The sequence below is a fragment of the Chelonoidis abingdonii genome, chromosome 4, assembly GCF_003597395.2.
Source record: "Chelonoidis abingdonii isolate Lonesome George chromosome 4, CheloAbing_2.0, whole genome shotgun sequence".
Taxonomy (NCBI): Eukaryota; Metazoa; Chordata; order Testudines; family Testudinidae; genus Chelonoidis; species Chelonoidis abingdonii.
Genome location: NC_133772.1, coordinates 90,486,002 through 90,507,338, shown reverse-complemented (window position 1 = coordinate 90,507,338; position 21,337 = coordinate 90,486,002). Strand labels below are relative to the sequence as shown.

At 44.9% G+C, this 21,337-nt stretch overlaps 1 protein-coding gene across 1 annotated transcript in view; it reads right to left on the bottom strand.

Annotated features, from left to right (window-relative positions):
* The window catches only part of LTK (leukocyte receptor tyrosine kinase), a 172,384-nt gene that overhangs the window by 65,310 nt on the left and 85,737 nt on the right, over positions 1-21,337 (bottom strand). Inside the window, exons 5-9 of the mRNA XM_032793883.2 lie at positions 10,728-10,867; positions 7,451-7,588; positions 5,588-5,743; positions 4,478-4,578; positions 1,266-1,432 (exon numbers count right to left, since the gene is read on the bottom strand). Of these exons, the coding sequence (XP_032649774.1) occupies positions 1,266-1,432; positions 4,478-4,578; positions 5,588-5,743; positions 7,451-7,588; positions 10,728-10,867 (702 nt within the window). The remainder of the gene's footprint in view (positions 1-1,265; positions 1,433-4,477; positions 4,579-5,587; positions 5,744-7,450; positions 7,589-10,727; positions 10,868-21,337) is intronic.

The following is a 21,337-nucleotide window of genomic DNA, read 5'->3' as shown; positions in this document are numbered from 1 at the left end:
AAAAACACTGCTCACAGCTAAAACTTGGCTGACAACCAAGAAAAGGAGGGGAGTTTAAAAACATGCCCGAGCATTAGGCATATTGCCAGCATGAGGATCCACCCTATATTTAAGTATAGGTCAGGACAAAGATCTGTACTATGGTCTAAGGGTTGGAAAACCTGAGGCTCCTATATTAAACTAGAGATGGAGTTGAACAAAAATCCTGGATCTGAATTTTACTGGAGTTTGGATCTTGTTCCAAACTTTGTAATTGGTCTGTATTTCAAGCTGAGCCAAATCCCTAGATACCAACACCCTTAAACTCTGGAAGGTTTGGATCTGGATCCATGCGCCCATCTCTGTGTTAAATGGAGTCCCCTTTTTTCTTGACTATAACGTTTCAAAGTCGTTAGTTGGATGCACACAAGCATCCATACGCATGCAAATCACAGACATGTGCATGCTGCCCATTGGGTGTTGTGCTGAGCTAATCTGAGGGGTGTGCATTAGTAAATGTGCATGTGTGTGGCCTTTTGAAAATCTGGGTATTTTTTCATTTTGGAAACAGACTTTTCCTTAACATATTCATTTTGTATCCAGTCTCAGTTAATCTCAAACAGCAATGGATACATGAAAGTCCATTCAAGCAGTTAGAAAGATGGGGTAATTTGGATGATGTGCTGAATCCACAGAACAGATAGGGGTGAATTATGTCCTAATGATCTAACGATATTTATTCATACACCTATGTGACAGATTCACCTATTCACAATGCAGAATTTATTAATAGCATTTTATGGATCACTTTGTTTACCACACCCTCAGTCAACATCCTACCTTTTCCAAACACTTTGCATGTCGTAAGAACAAATTGTAAAGTTAACACGGTGTTCCATAATGTAGACAGCTAATGCAGCCAATGCAAAACAACAATTCAGCTTGAACAAACAGTAAATCTAGGCCCTGATCCAAAGCTCTCTGAAATCAACGGGAAGAATCCCGCTGACCACAACAGGCATTTGATCAGGCCCCTCGTTATTTTATCCATTGCCCCTCTTTGGTATTATAAAAGGACCAGGGACAGTTCTATATGTCACCTTCAGGTGGTGATAACAATGCCTGTATCCATGAGAGCAATGATTTAAGAGGATGTATTCCTACAGCCATACCTACAAAACCCCAGTATATGTGACTGTAAGAGAGGCACTGGAAGAAGTCAAGAATGCAAATCATGCTCCACAACAGTCCAGCAAATAAATTTGTTAACCAATGGCATTTCTTACCTATTCTGGAGCACTGGCATTTGCAGGGTGATGAGAAACCAGCGGTCGCTCCAGCTCCCTGTTCTTTCCCACATCAGAGGGGAGATATTGACTCCACCTGTCTCTTCCTGGACAGAGAATGAAATGGTGCCATTGTAACTGCCAAAAATATGAACTGAGAATTGGATCTGTAATAAAATAAGAGGAAAATAATGGCATCCTGTGGTGAAAGGAGGGTGGCAATTGAAAGGACAGATTGTCTTTAATAACCATGCAAACCAGCCTTTAAAGTGGGAATCTTTGTGGTTCATGTCACCTCCTGGCCTTGGCCCATGTCCTGGATGGGCACCAGATGGTTGTATTTGGATCCAGCTGCTGAATCCCATGTGCTTCTAAGCTTTGCTGTGTCTGGGCAGTAACTGATCACTGTTTCTAGCTCTGAGTCTCTCAAGCACACTCCCAGGTGCAGTCCCCATGTCTGACACCCTCCCAGGGCAATGGGACCCTGCAGTCTGGATGCCTGGAGCCCAGAACTAGTGCCCCAGCCTTCCCAAGTCCCCAGTTGCATAGAGATGTTCTCTCAGACTCTACCTCACTATGGGAGCTCTGGTTTCCCAATTACACCCCTCAGGGACAACATGGCAGTAAGATAAGGAAACAGGCTTAACAAAGGAATTTCTTAACCACAGACACTTCTACTCTTAAATAGCATTAGGACTATAGATCTTAGGAAAACAAACTTCCGAATGCATTCTCCCTCAATGTGCTGACCACCACAGTGAGTGCTAGGTTGGGTCTGAGTCCTTAGGCCAGATAGCTCCCCGGGCCTGCAGCGATGAAATGCCCCCCCCCCGCCCCCCCCGAGAAGCAGGTCCCTTAAATAAATGCTCTCCTCTTTAGTTCATGTGGTTGGGCCCGGCAACTGCAGCTCTTCCAGTCATGTGCTTAGACCGGGGGATTCCAACCCCCTTCTCAGAGACAGGTTTCTGCTAGAGTCAATTCAAAGTCAATGGCCCCTGTAGGCAACAAACCTATTGTTTCACTAGGGAAGACTCATTCAGAATTGATAGCCCTTGACGGCTCTCTCCTTGCGATCTCTTGAGGTGTCCCAACTCCCTGGCATAAGCACCCATTATCCAGAATACACTGCTCTTAAGAACATAAGAACGGCCATACTGGGTCAGACCAAAGGTCCATCTAGCTCAGTATCCTGTCTTGTGACAGTGGCCAATGTTAGGTGCTTCAGAATGAACAGAACAGGTAATCATCAAATGATTGTCAGGATTTGACTGGTTTTCAACACCATCTGGATGTGTTAACCCAAGATGGAGATTACAAAGCAAAGTGAAGATTACAAGGAAGATTACAATAAAAAATGGTGCTTCCAAAACAATATTTACAGTTTGACAAAGACATACTCCCGGTATCTCCTCCATCATTGAAGGGGAATGGAGAAGGCGTACTTGAGGAACCTTCTCACATCTCCTCATGAGATAGAGGATCTGCTATAATGTTTGCATCCCCTTTGACATGAATCACCTCCATATCATAACATGAGTGCCAGACTCCATTTTAGAAATTTGGCATTAAAGCCCTTCCCTTGGGAAACATGGTCTTTCCAAGTCTCATTAAAAATATTATATACGTCAAGGCAAATTCCTCCATCCCATATGTCATACAGTAAATATCTCAATAACCAAACCAACAAATGGTATTCATCAAACATCACAGAACAGTTCCAAATCTGTAACATATATCTTCCCCTTTCAGAGCACACTGGACAGATATACATATGGAGTTCACACATACACCCATTGCCCCAGAACTTCTGGGTCTGAAGCTGAGACTTGAACCTGCCACTTCCTCCTCCCTCCCATTTGCTAGAGAGTGGGTGCTCCTTCCTTCCTTAATGTGCCACCCACCAAAAATATATGCTGGGGTTTCTCTCCCACTGGAGTGGCGTACGAAGCACCCCCTTGAAAGGCTGGGTGGTCAAGACAGACCTAGCCCCCTGTGAAGCTGGTCTTAAGCAAGCAGTAACTTCTGAGCTCTGGTTACCCCATCTCAAGTAGGGAAGGGATTCGGGGCTCCCCAGCTCTGGCATTCCTTCTTAGGGTCTTGATTTTCACCTGTGGGCTGTGTGTATATGACGAAACCATTTCCCTTCCTGGGAACTGTTTCCTCTCTCTGCCCCATCTCCATGAGGGTCAAGAGCTAGGGTTCCCTGTGGTAACACCTCCCTTTCTAAGGTAAAGGGAGTCAGGGAACTGAATCTGACCTCTTTGTGTCTGCACTTGAGCACACCAGGCTCAATCTACCTGTAGGGAACTGAGCAGCATTCCTCCCTTCTCCCAACACAGGTTCATTTGTGTTCTCACAGACTCTCACCTGTTCCATAAGTGATCAAAGTTGCCTGTTCATGATGTAGTACAAGTGGACTCTGCCTCAAACTTACAACATAATTTTCCCTAAAATATCAGATGGAATAAAATCTAATACTCCCACCACCAGCAACCCTTAGTGCTCCTGAGTATTTACAAGGATCTCTACAGGCGGACAAATGGAGGGTTTACTCTTGGAACTTGTAGCCACCTCTGACTGCCTTCCAACACCTGATGAAATTTCAGCAGATGGGGCTTCACAGAAGTGTGGGCCATGCTGGTGTCCCTCCACCACAGAATGTCACTGTATTAACTTCTGCCTTCACCCCCCATTGGGAATCTGGTGTTTCTGTTCCCATGAGGGTACAGCGAGACAAATGTACTAATGCCTGAGATGTGAGCTCAGCCACATGTACACTATAAGCCCCAAATAAACCAGCTGTGTTACTCACTCCCTCCAGTGGCCAAGTAGCAGATCCCACCTCCACTCCCCGGGCTGGACAATCTGTATGTTAGCTAGCCATGGTGCATTGCCAGGCCCCTGGCATCTGAGCCCTGGGCAGTTTGCCCACTTGTGCCTTGTTCCCTGACCATCAAAACACTTCAGATCTCTGAGGTCTCTCTTTGGAGGTTGGGTTGGGGATGCCACTTGCCCATGGTGGGATGCACCTGTATGCCCACACTTCGGGGTCTGATGCTTGGCTAGGTGGGCTGTGTGGTCAGCCACTCTAACTTCCAATGTTCCCAGGCTGTTTGGCATATAGAGAGATAGGGAAGGTAGCCATCACACAGGCACAGGGACCTGTAAACTGAGGATTAGCCCCACAAGGATGCTAAAACTGAGCAATATACCTGGTAGTCTCCACTGGCAAGACTGGCTGGCAGACTGGCACTGTAAGCCCTCGCAACATCACCTGTCTGATTGCTGTCTGCTCGCAGGTACAGGAAGTGCCCTGTGAGCAGAAAAATTAATTAGAAAAAAATGGCATAAATTCATCCAGTCAACAAAAAATCTTTGTTGACAGATGTTTGCTTACTGGATACCCACTGCCTGCTGATTAGAGAGGAATCTTGTTTAAAAATAATCTGGCATTTTCTTTCTCATGCACTTATAAAATAATTTCACGACTTTGTGCTGAAACCTCTGTGACAGAAGGGGATGATAGAGGCTACATTAAGGCTTCAGCATGGATCTCTCATTGAGGTGGTAAACTCAGATACATTGGTGCCCTGAAAACCTATGGAAAAATGAATTTTAGCAGCATGGGAGCTGAAATCACAAGACCTTCATTGGTCCACCAGTGAGTGCACCTCAGACAGCACTTCTACACCTTTCCAAACATTGGCCTGTGGGCACAAAAACTGGAATTTACAGTGAGCTCCTCCACAGCCAGTACTCCTACCACATTTTCTCCAGTGATTCTTGCTGGGAGTGACTTGGACTGAACTACCAGTTTCTGGTCCTTTGTCCCCAGAAAGGAAGGTCTAGCTAGGTTCTCAGGAGAAAGAAAAGGACTAAGAGAGAGGAGCAATGAAAGTGCAATCCTAGGGCCTATGTTACAAAAAGAATTGTGCTAACTCATGATTCTAAGCCACAGCTAGGGCAGTGTTATCACAAGTGCTTTCTATTCACGCAAGCAAGAGAAAAAACATGCTATATCACGAATGCCCCTAATCTTGGCAGAGAACCTCGAACCAGGATGGGTTTTTAGCCCTAGTTCATAGAGGGCTCTAGCCTCCCTGTGTGTTACTTTCCAAGCTGACGGATGTTCTTCTGGACCTTTTTTATATAGGTCTGTGAACCACGACTGAAACCACGATGGGGTCAGTTTAAACACAGTCCCAGCTAACGCTGATGAACACAAAGGTGATTTGGTGAGGTGGGTCAAAGAATTTTAAAACCACTTCCCAAAAATCATGTTTGAGACTAGAGAGAGAGAGAGTACGCCATGAGGAACATACCTCTGGTGGCTAGCAAGGCAGATCCCATGAATGGAGCTCCTTGTGTCATTTCTTCAAAGCCCCTGATGGACCAGGAGGGAGACACAGTGTCATTCAATATCCAGCCACAGGAACCCTGCTCAAAAGAACAGTGTGCTCCTTCTGGGAGACTGTCTGCTGAAAAGGATTAGAAAAAACGGGGGCATTTCACACAGAGCTGATTAGGGAACAGAAAAGCAAGAAAACTGTAAAGTCAGCTATGGTCACTTTCACTATGTTTCCCTAGGAAGCAACAATTGTCTTCTACCAAGAGAGAAGGTGGGTGAGGTAATATCTTTTATTGGACCAACTTGTGCTGGTGAAAGAGACAAGCTTTTGAGATTACACAGAGCTCTTCTTCAGGTCAACACTGCATATTAGTCTTCTACCAAGAAACAGTAAAATGGCTAATTAGTTTATTTTCATGTATAGTAGTCACCATCAAAAACTTAATATTCATCACTTAGTAGGATGAGAGATCTTTTTTATTCTAAGTGCAGTGGAAAACAGTGGTTCCCGAGAACCCATCATGTGATAACTGTTTGGTGACTGCTTTATGGGATACCAACAGATATTCCAGGGGTCCCCATGTCCTATGGAAAGATGGTACAATGGCTGATTATAGTAACCGTGAGTAAATTTAGAACAAATAAAATGACACTTCCTCAGATGGCGTATAGTAAGCCTATGGAATTCTCTACCATGCTGCATGAGTAAAACACTGTATCTGCATTTTTGAAAGGATAGTTTTCTGACCAGTAACATCTGTGGTGATTCTAAGGATGGTCAGTGCTTCCAACCGATCGGGATAAGATCTAGAAGGGATTTCTCCCCCTAGTGAGACAGGTGTAAAAAGAAGAGCTTTTGCCTTCCTCTGAAGTAGCAGGAACTGCGCCCGGAAAGATACCAGACTTAGTCAGCCAATGGTTTCATCCTGTATAGAAAGTCCTATATTCCTCATCCCAGGAGTGCATTCCGTATGGATATTCCAGGTCCAGGTACCCAGTTAAACTAGGTAGACAAAATATATAAGTAATCTCTATGTGTAATCAATTTAATTAATCTATTTCACTTTCTAAATTATTATTCTTCCTGATGGGCTGAATAGGTAGAAAGCAGTTTTTTTTAACAATTTCAGTCTGGGTTTGTAGCTTTTGGTATGTATTTTTGATTAAAATTGTTTCTATATGCACCTGGTGTGTGGGATAGGTATATTTTATTATATAAAGCAATACATACATACAATGAGTGGTTAGGTTAATCCGAGGTGTCTACTTCTAGTAGTATCTCAAGGGACATATTTCTTGACAAGTTATATGATACTAGTAGTTGGTAGATGGTACAGTGACCCACAGAAATTCCTGGAGAAATACATCCTAATTCTGACTATAGATTTGGTGGAATACCCTTTTTTAAGTGCTCACACGACCAGCCTAACTGAGCCGTCTTGGTCGGTTGGCTTTTGTGGTGGGGTGGTTTGACTGACGCAAATGAGATGACAAATGATACCTCTAGGGGAATTCTGCCTCCCAAAATTAAAAATTCTGTGCACAATCATTTAAAATTCTGCCTATTTTATTTGTCAAAATAACACAAAATAATCACACTCCTGCTCTCAGCCCTGAGCCCCAGCCGCTCAGGTCTGACAGTAGGAGCTCAGTTGAATGTAACAGGTGTGGCCAGGAGTGCTGGGGGAAAATCACAAATTCTCTGTGAAAAAATAAAATTCTGTGGCAAAGATAAATTCTACGCAACTTCTGCATTGCGGCATGGCACAGAATTTCAGCGGGACTAAAATGAGGAACGACTGAAGGAACCGATTAAGGGAGCGGGTTTCTTACTCACCACATATGGCCTCTTCATCCTCTTTGGCAGGGCAATCACTGTGAAAATCACAGACCTTCAAGTGGCTGACACAGCCGCTGTGCGGGCAGAGGAAAGTGGAGCCCTTGTTGTATGTGGAAAGATCCTTTCTTTCTTTTTCTAAAGGGTACAAAGAAAGAAGCCCAGAGAGAGGAGTCAGCAGGTGGTCTTGAGCAGGGTTTTGGTTTGGATGGTTCCTCAGTCACACTCACACGCACCTTCCCCCTTGCTACATTATAAAGACAGTCAGTCCATAAAATAATAATTATTAATAATAATCATAAATACTCATTTAATTTCAATGTTTGTGCCAGAAAGTCTCTGAGCCTGTAACAAAATGTCTCCAAAAAAGAAATTAATGAAAAAGCGATATGGCCCAATGAACAATCAGTAGAACTAGCTTGCAAGTGAACCAAACTGGCACCACCTTCGTAATAGTAAATAAACATCTTACAGCCCACTCTAAACCAAAAATTAATCTACAGGCAAAGGGAGGAAGCAATTGAAAGGCGCAGACCCTGCACTGAGAAGGCCCTGCTCCCTGTTCTCTCAAGACTGTGTCATGGAACTGTCATCAGTTCCAATGAAGCTGTTCCCAGATGTTGCTAAAGATAGTCCCCCTAATAGACTCTATATCATTTTAAGGCTTTCAATAAATGTGAGACCTTGAAATGCATTCCCTGGATAATAGATAATCTTTATGGCTAGTAGATGTAGCACTGGTTTCATAAGATTCCCTTAGGGCACTCGGGTTATCAAATTGACCTGATTTATTGTGTTTTTTCCCAATTCCCTCCCACCATCTCTCCATACTTCTTTGTACTTGCATGATATTCAAAACCACAGCCATGTCTATAAATTATCCTCTCTGGTTTAAACCACTCAAGTTCCCTGCCACAGTGGGGTTTTATTTTTTGCACACAACACTTCACACACATAAAACCCATAAATGCTCCAACAGACAAGAAGATTATATCCAAAATTTAGATTTTGTTTAAAAAACCTAAAGTAAATAAAACAGAAAAAACTAATAGGATCAGAACATTTTAAAAAGTCAGTGAAAACAGTATTTTGTTGGATATTTGTAAATTTAAAGCTTTTTCTGCAGTTTGCAATCCAGAACCAATAGCATTATGCTAGTGCATGAGAACCATAAAATGAACCTGAATAAGGCCCCGATCCTGCCTGCTGCTTTGAGCAAATGGACCCCTGCACCTGTAGGGAGCATCACTGAAGTCAGTGATGCATTGCACAGGTTCAGGGGTCTGTCTGCATGTAGCACTTAGTAGGATCAGGGCCTTTAACAAGATGAAACTGCCCAGGCTAGTTTCATTGCAAAGCTGAATGAACCATATGAAGTAAAAAGCAGAATACATGGTGGAAAACAAACTAAATTCAAATTGTTCTCTTTTTAATAATCTAAGGGTACGTCTATACTACCCGCTGGATCAGCGGGCTGTGTTCGCTGTATCACGGATCGATTTATTGAGTCTCGTCTGGGCACGATAAATCAATCTGCTAATCAACGCTCGTACTCCACTTCGACAGGAGGAGTAAGCAGAGTCGACGGGGGATCCGTGGCAGTCGACTCGCCATCCTGAGGATGGCCAGGTAGGACAAACTAGGAAACTTCAACTTCAGCTACGCGAATAGTATAGCTGAAGTTGCGTATCTTAGTTCGAACCCCTACTGCTAGTGTAGCCCAGGTCTAAGACAGAGGTTCTTAACTTGGAAGTGCCAAATAGGTTTCACATAGACAAGACCACCCCCCTTCTCTTTATGACTTTATGATGGAGGGGGTCGGGAGGTAGTAAAACCTTTTTCTGTCGGAAGATAGGGTCACAGTATGGAAAAGATTGGAAACTACTGATCTCATGTGTTAGTGACACAGGTAAGGGTTTTTTAATCTCAACAATGGCCCTTTAAGTAAAGGAAAAAAAATCAAACCTTTATAAACAACACAAACATTTTGTTTTAAATGATTCGTGTGTGCTTCTAGGACTATGTCTACACTGAGGACCGTACAGCGCACAGCAGAACCGCTACAGCTGTGTTGCTATAAGGTCTCCCGTGTAGCTGCTCTTTGCCGGCGGGAGAGAGCTCACTTACAAGCATCATTAAACCACCCCCAATGAGTGGCATTAGCTATGTTGGCAGGAAAGCCTCTCCTGCCAACATGGCGCTGTCCACACCAGAACTTTTGTTGGTAAAACCTATGTCGGTAAGCGGTGTGAAAAAAAAAGTTTTGCAGACAAAAGTGCTAGTGTAGGCAAAGCCCCACTCTCTGTTAGAGAGACAAGCTGGGTGAAGTAATATCTTTTATGGACCAATTTCTGTTGGTGTGACAGAAGCTTTTGATCTACACAGAGCTCTTCCTCAGATCTGGGAAAGGTACTAAGAGTGTCCCAGCTAATTACAAGATTGAACAGATAGTTCAGCACAAATAGTTACCACATATTCTAAGGGACCATTAAAGGTGAAGTGGTGCATTAAAACCCCTGTAGTCTTAGGACAAAAAACAGGGTTAGAGGGTTACAGATTGTTGTAATAAAACACAAATTGAGTGTCTTTCTAAATACCATGATTTTTAGTGTCTAGCAAAATTGTGAAGTTATGTTCCCAGGCCTGTCTTCTGAAAGTGTTGTGCAGGTTTCCTTTGAGGTTGGGGACTGATAGGGGAGATACAGAGTGATCATTTTGTGAAAAGTGTTCATCCAACTAGTGATATGGTGTTTTTGTCTTTTATTATTTCAGTGGGTGCGTTCATTCAAGAGCATAGTGATTATCTGGTTTCATCTACATAGCTGTTATTGGGGCATTTAGTGCAATGGATGAAGTACAGCACATGTTGTGATCGGAGTGCATGGGACCCATGGATCTTGAAAGGTGTGTGCAGGTTTTTCATCTGTAGTTCTGGCAGGGTCTGGTGCTGCTTTGAGTTGGTGGGTCCTGGTCTGTGTGCAGCTTGCTTCTGATGATGAGTCTGGATTAGTTGGGAGGTTGTTTGAAGGCCAGAAGAGGGGGTTTATGAAAGATTTCTTTCAGGATGGGGTCACCATCAAGTAGGGGTTGTAATGGTTTCATGATACCCTCTATGGATTTCAGCATGGGGTGGTAGGTGACAACTAGGGGTATGCAGTTGGAGGGGGTTATTGTGGCCTTCTAGATCATACTCAGCAATTTTAGTCAGTGTCCTTTTTTAATTTCTGGCTACATTCATTTAGATTTTCCTGCTCTTGCTAGATGTGTTGGAACCTACCATGGAAGCAGTCCCTGAACTGCAAGGAGCCCAATGCCAATAGCCCAGCCCCTTGTGCTCCACAGGTTGAATACAGCAGGGAGATCTCAAAAGGCCTCTTCACTTCGCCGATCTGAGCCATGAGTACTTTCCACTTCACCCTATAACAAGACAAGAAACAGCAATCACACACATGTTGAGCACCTGGGTACCTTACCTGCTTAGGCACCTTTGTAAACCCCACTAGGTGCCTATCTACATCATGAAGCAACTAAATACCTTTTAAATATCTGGCCCATGATGCCGGCTCCCTTCTTTGTTTCTAGTTGCTAAATGGCTTTAAAAGACAGCTAAAATACATAAAATACAATCCTAATATTACATTTACATGCAAGAAGTTTCTGTGCTAGCCACTGAGATGTTACGTCATTGTCAAAGGTCTATTGGATCACAAAAGGGTGGGAGGTGGTTCACACAATGGTGAATAGGAGGTTTGCACAAGACACTCGATTAAGATGTGGTGCATACTATGAAAACATGAGAACCTCTGTTATAAGCACACAAAATTGCGTAGAAATGTCAGCAGCTTTAAGTGTTTATGGCCTTTCCCATTTACGTCAGCCTGATTATCTACCTAATTCATTGCCAGTGTTTCACATCAACCACACACCCTTCCTCTGTCAGAGGATGCTGCTGTCCTTCTCCATCATCTCTCCCTCACCATCCCTTTGGTGGTTCACCTGCCCCAATTAAAACCAGTGCAGCCCTCAGCCCTCTCAGAAGATGAAAATGTTTCCCCTTTTCACACTTTTGGCATTTCATGAAGAATTCTAGCTTTCCCAAGATTGTAATATTTCGTTCCATTTCAGAAATCTCCAGCACTGAAACACAACTCTATTACATCTGCCACAGAGCTACGTAACCAAGAGCCTCCAGCAGTGAGATGTGATTGTTTTACTGCTTATTATATTACAGTATAGCCTCCAGGAATCTTCAGCACTAAGCTAGAAATGCATTTCTCTCTGGCATAACACCACACAAAATCCAAGACCATTCAGCCCTGGAACACAGTGCCACCATTTCCATTATACACAGTGCATACATTTCTATTATATTACTTGATATACTATAGCCATCATGTTCTTCTGGCACAGAGACACAGCTTTGTTACCTCCACTGTAACACAGCACATTGCCCACTTTCTCCAACTGAGTCACCACTGCATTATCACACCAGAGCAGCCAGGAACCTCTGATACTAAGTCACAATCACATTACCACCAGTCTGTATTGCAGCAGATCATCCAAGAACCTCCAGCACCGAATCATGACTGCATGGCCTCCATTATATATTATAGTACTGTCTCCAACAAGCTCCAGCACTGAGACTTGACTCCATTAACTCCACTACACAGTATGACAGCACAGCACCTAGAAACTGCAAGTGATATGTAGCTTTGCATCACCCAGAATGCTTAGGTGTACACCTTGTTATCAAGGAGCACTGTCCAGGTATTCCCTAGGGCAGCTGTATTCTGATTAGGTCCAAAATCCAACTGCAGCAAGTTCTCTATATGCATAAATATTGCACTTTCTTTGCTTGGTCCCGGTATCCAAACAGGGGCTATTCAGAGCCAATTTAATTTTCTTAATGGAATCAGGAACAAAGCCTTTAGTATATACAGCAGAAGATGGATCATTGAAGCTGGCTTTCAGATAAGCCCAGCCTGGCAATACCTTTACTATCGATTTTATGTCAGGCTAGAGCTCAGTAAACTGGTTAATATCACTACTCTTCTAAATACAGACATTGAAACTGCTGTGTACACTCTTAGGGGCTCTCAGAGCCTAACATGTCTCTGGGCAATTTTCAAGGAAAGAATAAGAGTATGGACATGCAAACAACTTGATGTTTAATTCAAGACAATTCAGGATGCATTGTGTGGCCCCAGTAATTTCTATTATTCATCAATATTCTTAGCACTAGGAGGCTTGCAGCCTGTCTGTCTCCCTCTGTTGAACAAAGCCCCTTCCCCCCAATTCTGACCAGTCCCGTCTACTCAGTGCCTTACTATCTCCAACAAAGAGAGCTGCTATAGAATTTCCAGGAACAATATTTAAGAGTCCAGACAACAACTTCTTTATTAAGAAGGATGAGTTCAACTACATGAGCAGGCAAGTTGGTGTGTTCTCTAAGCCAGAGGGATAGATTCGGACACAGATGTGACACTATGCTAAATCAGAGTGCTTTATTAGAAGCATTAGAATTAGAAGCATTATATCAACTATTTCATTTCTCTGGTAGTTGATTGATGTGATGAAGGCTACATGAATAACGTCGCTGAACTTGACGTACTTAGATCTACTTACCGCAGTGTCTTCACTGCAATAGGTCAACTGCTGATGCTCCGGTGGAGTACCAGAGTCGACGGGAGAGCCCTCAGTGGTCGATTTATCATGTCTAGTGAAGACATGATAAATCAACCCCTGCTGGATCGATCGCTCCAGAGGTAAGTGTAGACATGCCTAAGGGAGTTAGCCAGATGGTGAATATCTGTACTTCTGTCTTATTGCTATTGATTAACTTTTGGGGGCAAAAAAGGAGAAACTTTTGTGTGCTGGGAACTTGCCACTGAGTTTGGGAGGGCTCCAGGCTACTTTGCTGTGTTTGCTGAAGTTTGGTTGCTGACTGTCTGGGCTAGATCACCCTGCAGTTAGGTGAGTTAGTGTCTGATTCCTAGCAGGGCTCTAATGGGACTCTTTTAAGGGCCCTAGAAAGGCTCTTTGATGTGACAGCAGAGCAATTTTTTTGAAGAGGCTAGTGATTAGAGGTAGCTGAAGGAGAGAGGATAAGTCACTTATTCCAGCTGTGTGTGGGGCCCAGGCTTTAAAAACTATGCAGACTCCTACTTGAGAGACTGAAGGAGTGAGCCAGCTGAGTTTAGCAGCAGAGGAAGGCAGGAAGGTAGGGTTTGGGTCAATTTACAGGTACTCTGCAAGGAAGAACCTGCAATGGGAGGAAAATGGCATATCACCAACAGCACTGCTTATTCTTCCTCTGCCTGCACCTGCGGGGGCCCCGGCCATACAGGCATTCTGGCCCTGGAGGCTTCTACCCAGGCACTGGTCTTGACTTGCTAGGCATGTGCCCTGCATGTCCCTGATGAAGAAAGCCAGGCAAGGGAAGCCAGCTGGTGTGTGAGGTGCCTGTTGGTGAAATCCCTAAGGAAGTAGGTAAGAAAGCTGCAGGAGGAGATGGCTCGTTGGTGTAGCATCCAGGAGCAGGAGGACTTCATCAATAGGATACATATGGAGACATTCAGGATGGAGGATGCTAACCAGCTACAGATGGCTACAGCAGCCCGCAGTGAGGAAGGAGACACAGCTGCTCTAAGGGAAGGAGACTGGTTGCTGGCCACCTCGAACTGTTGGCAGTACTTCATTCCCTGATCCAGTTCCCCATTGCAACATGGTCAAGAACTGGACTGGAAAAAGGAGGTGAGAAGCAGACCCCAACGGCTGAAAAAGAGGAGCCACCTGCCTCCAAATCCAGGAGGCTCACGGCCACCACAAGCAAGAGGAAGAGACACAGAGTGGGGTTATTAAGGAGTCCCTTCTGAATGGGAAAGAGGCATCCATCTGCTGACATGACTTGCTGTCCTTACAGGTGTGCTGTCTGCATGGAGTCTGCACCCAAGACATTACAGAAAGATTTCTGGAGCTCATCTGTTCTTCTTACCACTGTCCCATGCTGCTCATTCACATGGGCACTAATGATACTGTCAAGTAGAAACCTGAGCAGATCAACAGTGACTACTGGGCTCTGGGAGCAAGGGCGAAGGAGTCAGGGGTGCAGGTGGTGTTTTTGTCAATCCTTCCAGTTGAGAGTAAGGGCCCAGGCAGGGATGACGACATCCTGGAGATGATCACTCAGCTGCACAGATGGTGTCAATGGGAGGGCTTTGGGTTTCTCAACCATGAGATGTTGTTCCAGGAAGGAAGACTGCTGGGAAGAAATGGGGTCCACCTGACTACAAAGGGGAAGAGAATCTTTGCACAGTGACTCGCCAATCTAGTAAGGAGGATTTTAAATTAGGTTCAAAGGAGGCAGGTTGCAAAAGCCCACAGGTAAGTATAAAAAAAGGTGGAATTAACAGAGAACTAAGTGTTGGAGGCTAAATGGAAAATTACAGTTGGGTTGTAGGAGCAAAAAGAGGGATTAACAGTGATGGAATCTGCTCATCGTCTTAATATCTATACATAGATGCAAGGCGCATCGGGAATAAACAGGAAGTACTGGAATTATTAGTACATGAGCTACATTATGACTTAGTTGGCATCACAGAGAGTTGGGATAAATCTCATGACTGGAATATAAATCTCATGAAGGGGGACAGCTTGTTCAGGAAGGACAGGCAGGGAAAAAAGGGAGGACATATTGCGTCATGTATCAAGAATATATACACTTGTTCTGAGGCACAGGAGGTCAGGGGCAGAAGAGTTGACAGTCTCTGAGTGAAGAAAAGGGTAAAAACCAGGGACAGTATCCATGGTAGGAGGCCTACTGTAAACCACCAAATTAGGAAGAGGTGATGGATGAAGAGATGGAACAATTAACAGAAATATCCAAAACACAAGGCCCAATGTTAATGGGAGGGATTTAACTACCCAGATATCTGTTGGAAAAGTAATACAGCAAAACACAAAATGTTTTTGGAATGTACAGGGGACTACTTTTTGTTTCAGAAAATGGAGGAAATAACCAGAGGGACAGCCATTTTAGACTTGATTCTGACTAACAGGGAGAAATTGGTTGTGAATCTGAAGGTTGAAGGCAATTTGAGTGAAAGTAATCATGAAATAATAGACTTCATGATTCTAAGGAAAGGAAGGAGGGGGAGCAGCAGAGTAAGGACAAAGACCTTCAAAAAAGCAGACTTTAACAATTTCAAAGAACAGGTAGGCAAGGATCCATGGAAAGAAAATCAAAGGGAAAAAGGAGTTCAGGATAGCTGGCAGTTTCTCAAAGAAACAATATTAAAGGCACAACAGCAAACTATCCCAATGTGAAGGAAAGATGGGATGAATTGTAAGAGGCCGATATGGCTCCATCAGGAGCTCTTTTAATGACCTGAAAATCAAAAAGGAATCCCACAAAAAATGGAAATGGACATATTGCTAAGGATGATTACAAAAGAATAGCACAAGCATTTAGGGACAAAATCAGAAAGGCTAAGGCACAAAATGAGTGACACCTAACAAGGGACATAAAAGGCAGTAAGGAGACGTTCTATATATACATTAGGAGCAAGAAAAAGACTAAGGGAAAGGCCAGAGTGAAGGAGTTGGGGGCGCAGGTGGTGTTTTCACCCTCCACTAAGCAAGGAAGGGAAGTTAATCATGGACAATAATGGACAACATCAAGAAGGCTGAAGTGTTAAATGTCTAATTTTGCATCAGTCTTCACTAAAAAGGTAAATTGTGACCAGAAACTTATCACAATTAATATTAACAACAAAGGGGAAAGAACACAAGCCAAAATAGGGAAGAACAGGATAAAGAACATTTAGGAAAGCTGGATGTATTCCAGTCAGCAGGGCCTGATGAAATTCACCTTAGCATATTTAAAGAACTAGCTGAAGCAATCACAGAACCATTAGCAATTTTCTTTGAGAACTCATGGACAGTGGGTGAGTTCCCAGGGGGCTGGCAAAGGGCTAACATAGTGCCTATTTTTAAAAATGGGAACAAAGAGGAACTGTGGGATTCTAGACTAGTCTGTGAACAATCAGTCTGTGAACATCTAGAAGATGATAGTGCTATAAATAATAGCTAACGTAGATTTGTCAAGAACAAATAATACCAAACCAATTTCCTTCTTGGACAGGATTACTGGCCTACTGAATAGGAGAGAAGCAGTAGATGTGATATATCTTGATTTTAGTAAGGCTTTTGACATAGTCCCACATGACAAGATTAGAGTCTTTAGATGAACAAATATTCTTAAGGAAGCAGTTGTCACAAACACACTTGAATTCTCTTACAAGCGATTATCCACCAGAATATGAGAGTGTGCGCCACTACGAAGAAATTCCAGAGTATGAAAACTTGCCTTTTATTCAGTCTTCTGATAAAAATCCATGTTTTGAATGGCAGAATTCCAGCAGTGTGGTGGAAGACCATGATACAAATGTATATGAAGTGGAAGACCCATATGACGCTACAAGCAGCCATTCAAGACATGGCAGGTAATGTAGGAGGAAAGTGTGCGTAAAATAGATCCAGCTCTGTGTGCTGGATACAGACAAATTTTATTGTTGTTTGAATGGTGAATGTAGGAAATACGCTTGTTTCATTATGTGTTGGCAAAACAATATAAACTGGCTATCAGGATGTTTAGACTTGAAATTAGATGAAGGTTTCTAACCATCATAGAATCATATATTGGAAGGGACCTCAGAAGATCATCTAGTCCAACCCCGTGCTCAAAGCAGGACCAATCCCCCAAATGGCTCCCTCAAGGATTGAACTCACAACCGTGGGTTTAGTAGGCCAATGCGCAAACCACTGAGCTATGGAGTGAAGTACTGAAACAACCTTCCAGGGGGAATAGTGAGGGCAAAAGACATATCTGGCTTTAAGACTAAGCTTGAGAAGTTTGTGGAGGGGAAGATATAATGGGATAGCCTAATTTTGGCAATTAATTCATCTTTGACTACTAGCGGTAAATATGCCCAATGGCTTGTGATAGGATGTTAGATGGGGTGGGATCTGAGTTACTACAGAGAATTCTTTCCTGGGTGTCTGTTTGTCTGAGTCTTGCCCACATGCTCAGGGTTTAGCTGATCGCCATATCTGGGGTCGGGAAGGAATTTTCCTCCAGGGCAGATTGGCCGAAGCCCTGGGTTTTTTTTTACCTTCCTCTGCAGCATGGGGCACAGGTCACTTGCTGGAAGATTCTCTGCACCTTGAAGTCTTTAAACCATGCTTTGAGGACTTCAGTGGGTCAGACACAGGTTTGATACAGGAGTGGGTGGGTGAGATTCTGTGGCCTGCATTATGCAGGAGGTCAGACTAGATGATCATAATGGTCCCTTCTGACCTTAAAGTCTATGAGTCTATGATTCTATGATATTCTCATAAGCAAACTAAGGAGAGAGTCCAGCAGAAAGCAACAAGCAATGATTAAACGTTTAGAAAACAGTGTATGAGGAAAGATTTAAAAAACTGGGCTTGTTTAGTACTGAGAAAAGCATATTGAGGAGGGAGCTGATAACAGACTTCAGATATGTTAAGAGGTGTTATAAAGACAATGGTCATCAATTATTCTCCATGTCAGCTGAAGGTAGGACAAGAAATAATGGGCTTAATCTGAAGCAAGGGAGATTTAGGTTAGATATTAGGAAAAACTTTCCAACTATAACGATAGTTAAATACTGGAATAGGCTTCCTAAGGAGGTTGTGGAACTGGATTAGATGATCTCTTGAGTTCTTTTCCAGTCCTACATTTCTATGATTCTAAGATTGCTTCAGGACTTCAGAATTTATTCAGAGATGACCTAAAATATGAGAGGCTCTCTAGACAAAGATGTCAATCATCAATCCATCTCAGGCTCAGATCTGTCTCCTCTTAGGAATTGTACCCCAAGTCCATTTCAGAGAGGCACAGAAATCCAAGTTCCATTTCTTCTCCTGTCAGGGATTGTAGCACAGAGATCCAGTTCTAGAGAGCCCATTTCCTCCCTGAGGCTACACCTAGGGTGCACTCCAGGTTGCCACTGATTTAATCTCCTTGTTACAAGTGAACTAAGAGATTGAGGGAGTTTTCTCCATATCTGATCCTAGGGCAGACTTTGTTATTGGACGGCTTTCACTTTGGACAGTTTCCATTAAGAGGCAGAGTATTGACCCACATGACCAGAATGTAATAGATTCTAGGTATATTGGTGGCACCAACCCGAGATAAGCCTTATTTCAATAGCAGAGAGCTGTTGCTGGCGTGGATTATGGACCTGCTTCTACAGTCCTGCAATTTACATTCACACACGTAGGGCAAGACCCAGCATCTAACTCCAGCCGTAACTTCTGATATCTGAGTGAGGATTATTGTCCCTTTAGCTGGTGTTGATCAATAATCAGGAATATGGGAATTCCTATACCAGAACAAACAAGATTTGTTTGCTCTGGTACCTTGCCTCTCACTGTGGCCAATGCCTAATATTTTAGAGGAAGAAGAAAAAATGAATATAGTACACCTGGATATTTGAGCATTACTATACCATCGAAGAGAAAAGCACTTCCTGGCCCCAGCTAGTGGTCATATTTTGCCCTGAAGAATGAGGATTAGCAGCTCCTCTTTATTCTAAATAGTGCAACTACAGATGCTATTTTAGGGTTTTCATCTATGCTGTTAACTTTAGACCAGGGACTCTGATGTTTGGTTTGTTCCAGCCATCTCTCTTCTCCATTTTTTCACCAGAAAGCTTTTACCAGAGACTGATCTGAACTGTGGGTATGACAGACAGAACAATAGCTTCAGCACTACCAATCTGAGGATGGTTCACCAATCTGAGAGCTGAGCACCAATCAGAAGCACCAATCCTTCTCATGGATAATACACAAATGTAGGACAGAATCCTAGGAAAAAGCACCACTGATGAATTCAGAATGAAGAGCTGAATATTACAACAGACCCCAGAACCAAAAAGAGAAGAACCCAGTGAAGTGTTCTATCTGGAACTGGGGATTGGGTATGGCTTGACAACAGGGGTGAGGATTATGGGGAAGGGCTGAGATAGGCTTTTCTTTGGTTTCTGCCTACCTGAAAAGGTAGGAGCACTAATTTTTTCTTCATATGTTACTAATCATCCCTCAACAATATCATGTGGTAATGAGTGCCTGTAATGAGGTAGCCTGACTCCCAGCCACCCCAGAGGACAAAGAGCCCAGCCAGAGGCCAGACTGGGTGGAGCTACAGAGCTCTGAGCCTGCCCCGCAAAGGGTCAAGCACCTACCCGGAAGTATAAAGGCGGGCCCTCCGAGCTCAGTGAAGCCCCAGCGGCCGGAGTGAGCGGACATCCCTCCGGGAGCTCGGGACTGGGAGACTCCTGCAACCCAGGGTAGCCGCCCAGCATGGCCTGATCTTCCCCGTGCTCGTTATCCAGAGGAGCTGCCGGAGCTCCCCCTTGCTCGTTATCCAGAGGAGCTGCCAGAACTCCCCCTTGCTCGTTATCCAGAGGAGCTGCCGGAACTCCCCCGTGCTCATTATCCAGAGGAGCTGCCGGAGCTCCCCCGTGCTCATTATCCAGAGGAGCTGCTGGAGCTTCCCCGTGCTCGCTACCCCGAGAAGCTGCCGGACCTACCCTGCAGCCCCAACTGGGACAAACCCAGGCACCTGGACCCTGCGGAGGATGACCCCAGAATCCAGGTAAGCCCTTAGGGGGAGTCTGGAAGTAGCCCGGGGGCAGCCGACCCTAGTCTGGCTGCAGCAGAACCAGAGCCAATGTCAGTGTGTTGCGGCCAGGATCCCCACTGACACAGCAGCAGGTTGCCTGCCGCTGTTAGGGCCCTGGGCTGGGACGCAGAGGAGTGGGCGGGCCTGCATCCCCCCTGCCACCCCACTCATAGGTGGCAGTCTCCCCCTTGCCCCAACACTCAGGCCCAGAAGCCTGGGCCTCTTACCTTCTATAAACTGAACTGCTTGCTCAGCCCCTGCCCGAGGATCTGAGCCCCGCACCAGTGTTTGTTGCCCCACCCTGATCCAGGGCCTGGGCTCTATAAACTGAACTACTTGCTCAGCCCCTGCCGGAGGGTCTGAGCCCTGCACCACTGTTTGCTGCCCCACCCTGATCCAGGGCCTGGGCTTGATAAACTGAACTACTTGCTCAGCCCTGGTCTGAGGACCTGAGTCCTGAACTGTCGTTGTCACCCCAGGTAGTGAGGTGGCCTGGCTCCCAGCCACCTCAGAGAGGGGTGAACCCCCTCTTCCAACAGCGGACTTCTACACGTGGTACCAGAAGTGGGGACTCTGCCCAGAATGTGGGCACGAGCCCTCGACCCCGGTGAGAAAGGAGCTGAGAGACCGCCCCCCCCGAGACATGGATCTGTCCCAGCTCTTTGCCTTTCTGACAGAGAGCCAGGAGTGACAGCAGGTGGCCCAGTTGCAGCAGCAGCAGGAGCAGCGGGCCGCCCAGCTCCAGCAACAACAGCAGCTGATCAAACAGCTAGGAGCCCAGCAACACCAGCTGGTTCAGGATCTGACCACGCAGCACCAGGACTTCCAGCGGCAATGCTTACAACAGTTCGCGACGGCGCTGTCCCAACCCATGGAACCCCAGCCGGGAGGGCCGGAGGGGACCCCGGGGCTAAACCCGCCTATCCGGCTAACGAAGATGAGCCCCAGTGATGATCCAGAAGCCTTCCTCGTAATGTTTGAGTGGGTAGCGGTCGTCGCAGGGTGGGCCTAGGACTAATGGGCTTCCCTCCTGGTCCCATACCTGACCGGGACTGTTCAGACGGTCTATCGAGGCCTGTCCGCAGAGGCGGCCCAGGACTACAACCAAGTAAAGGCGGCAATTTTAGATGCCCTGGATGTGAGTCCGGAGACCTTCCGGCAGCGGTTTCGGAGCCTGG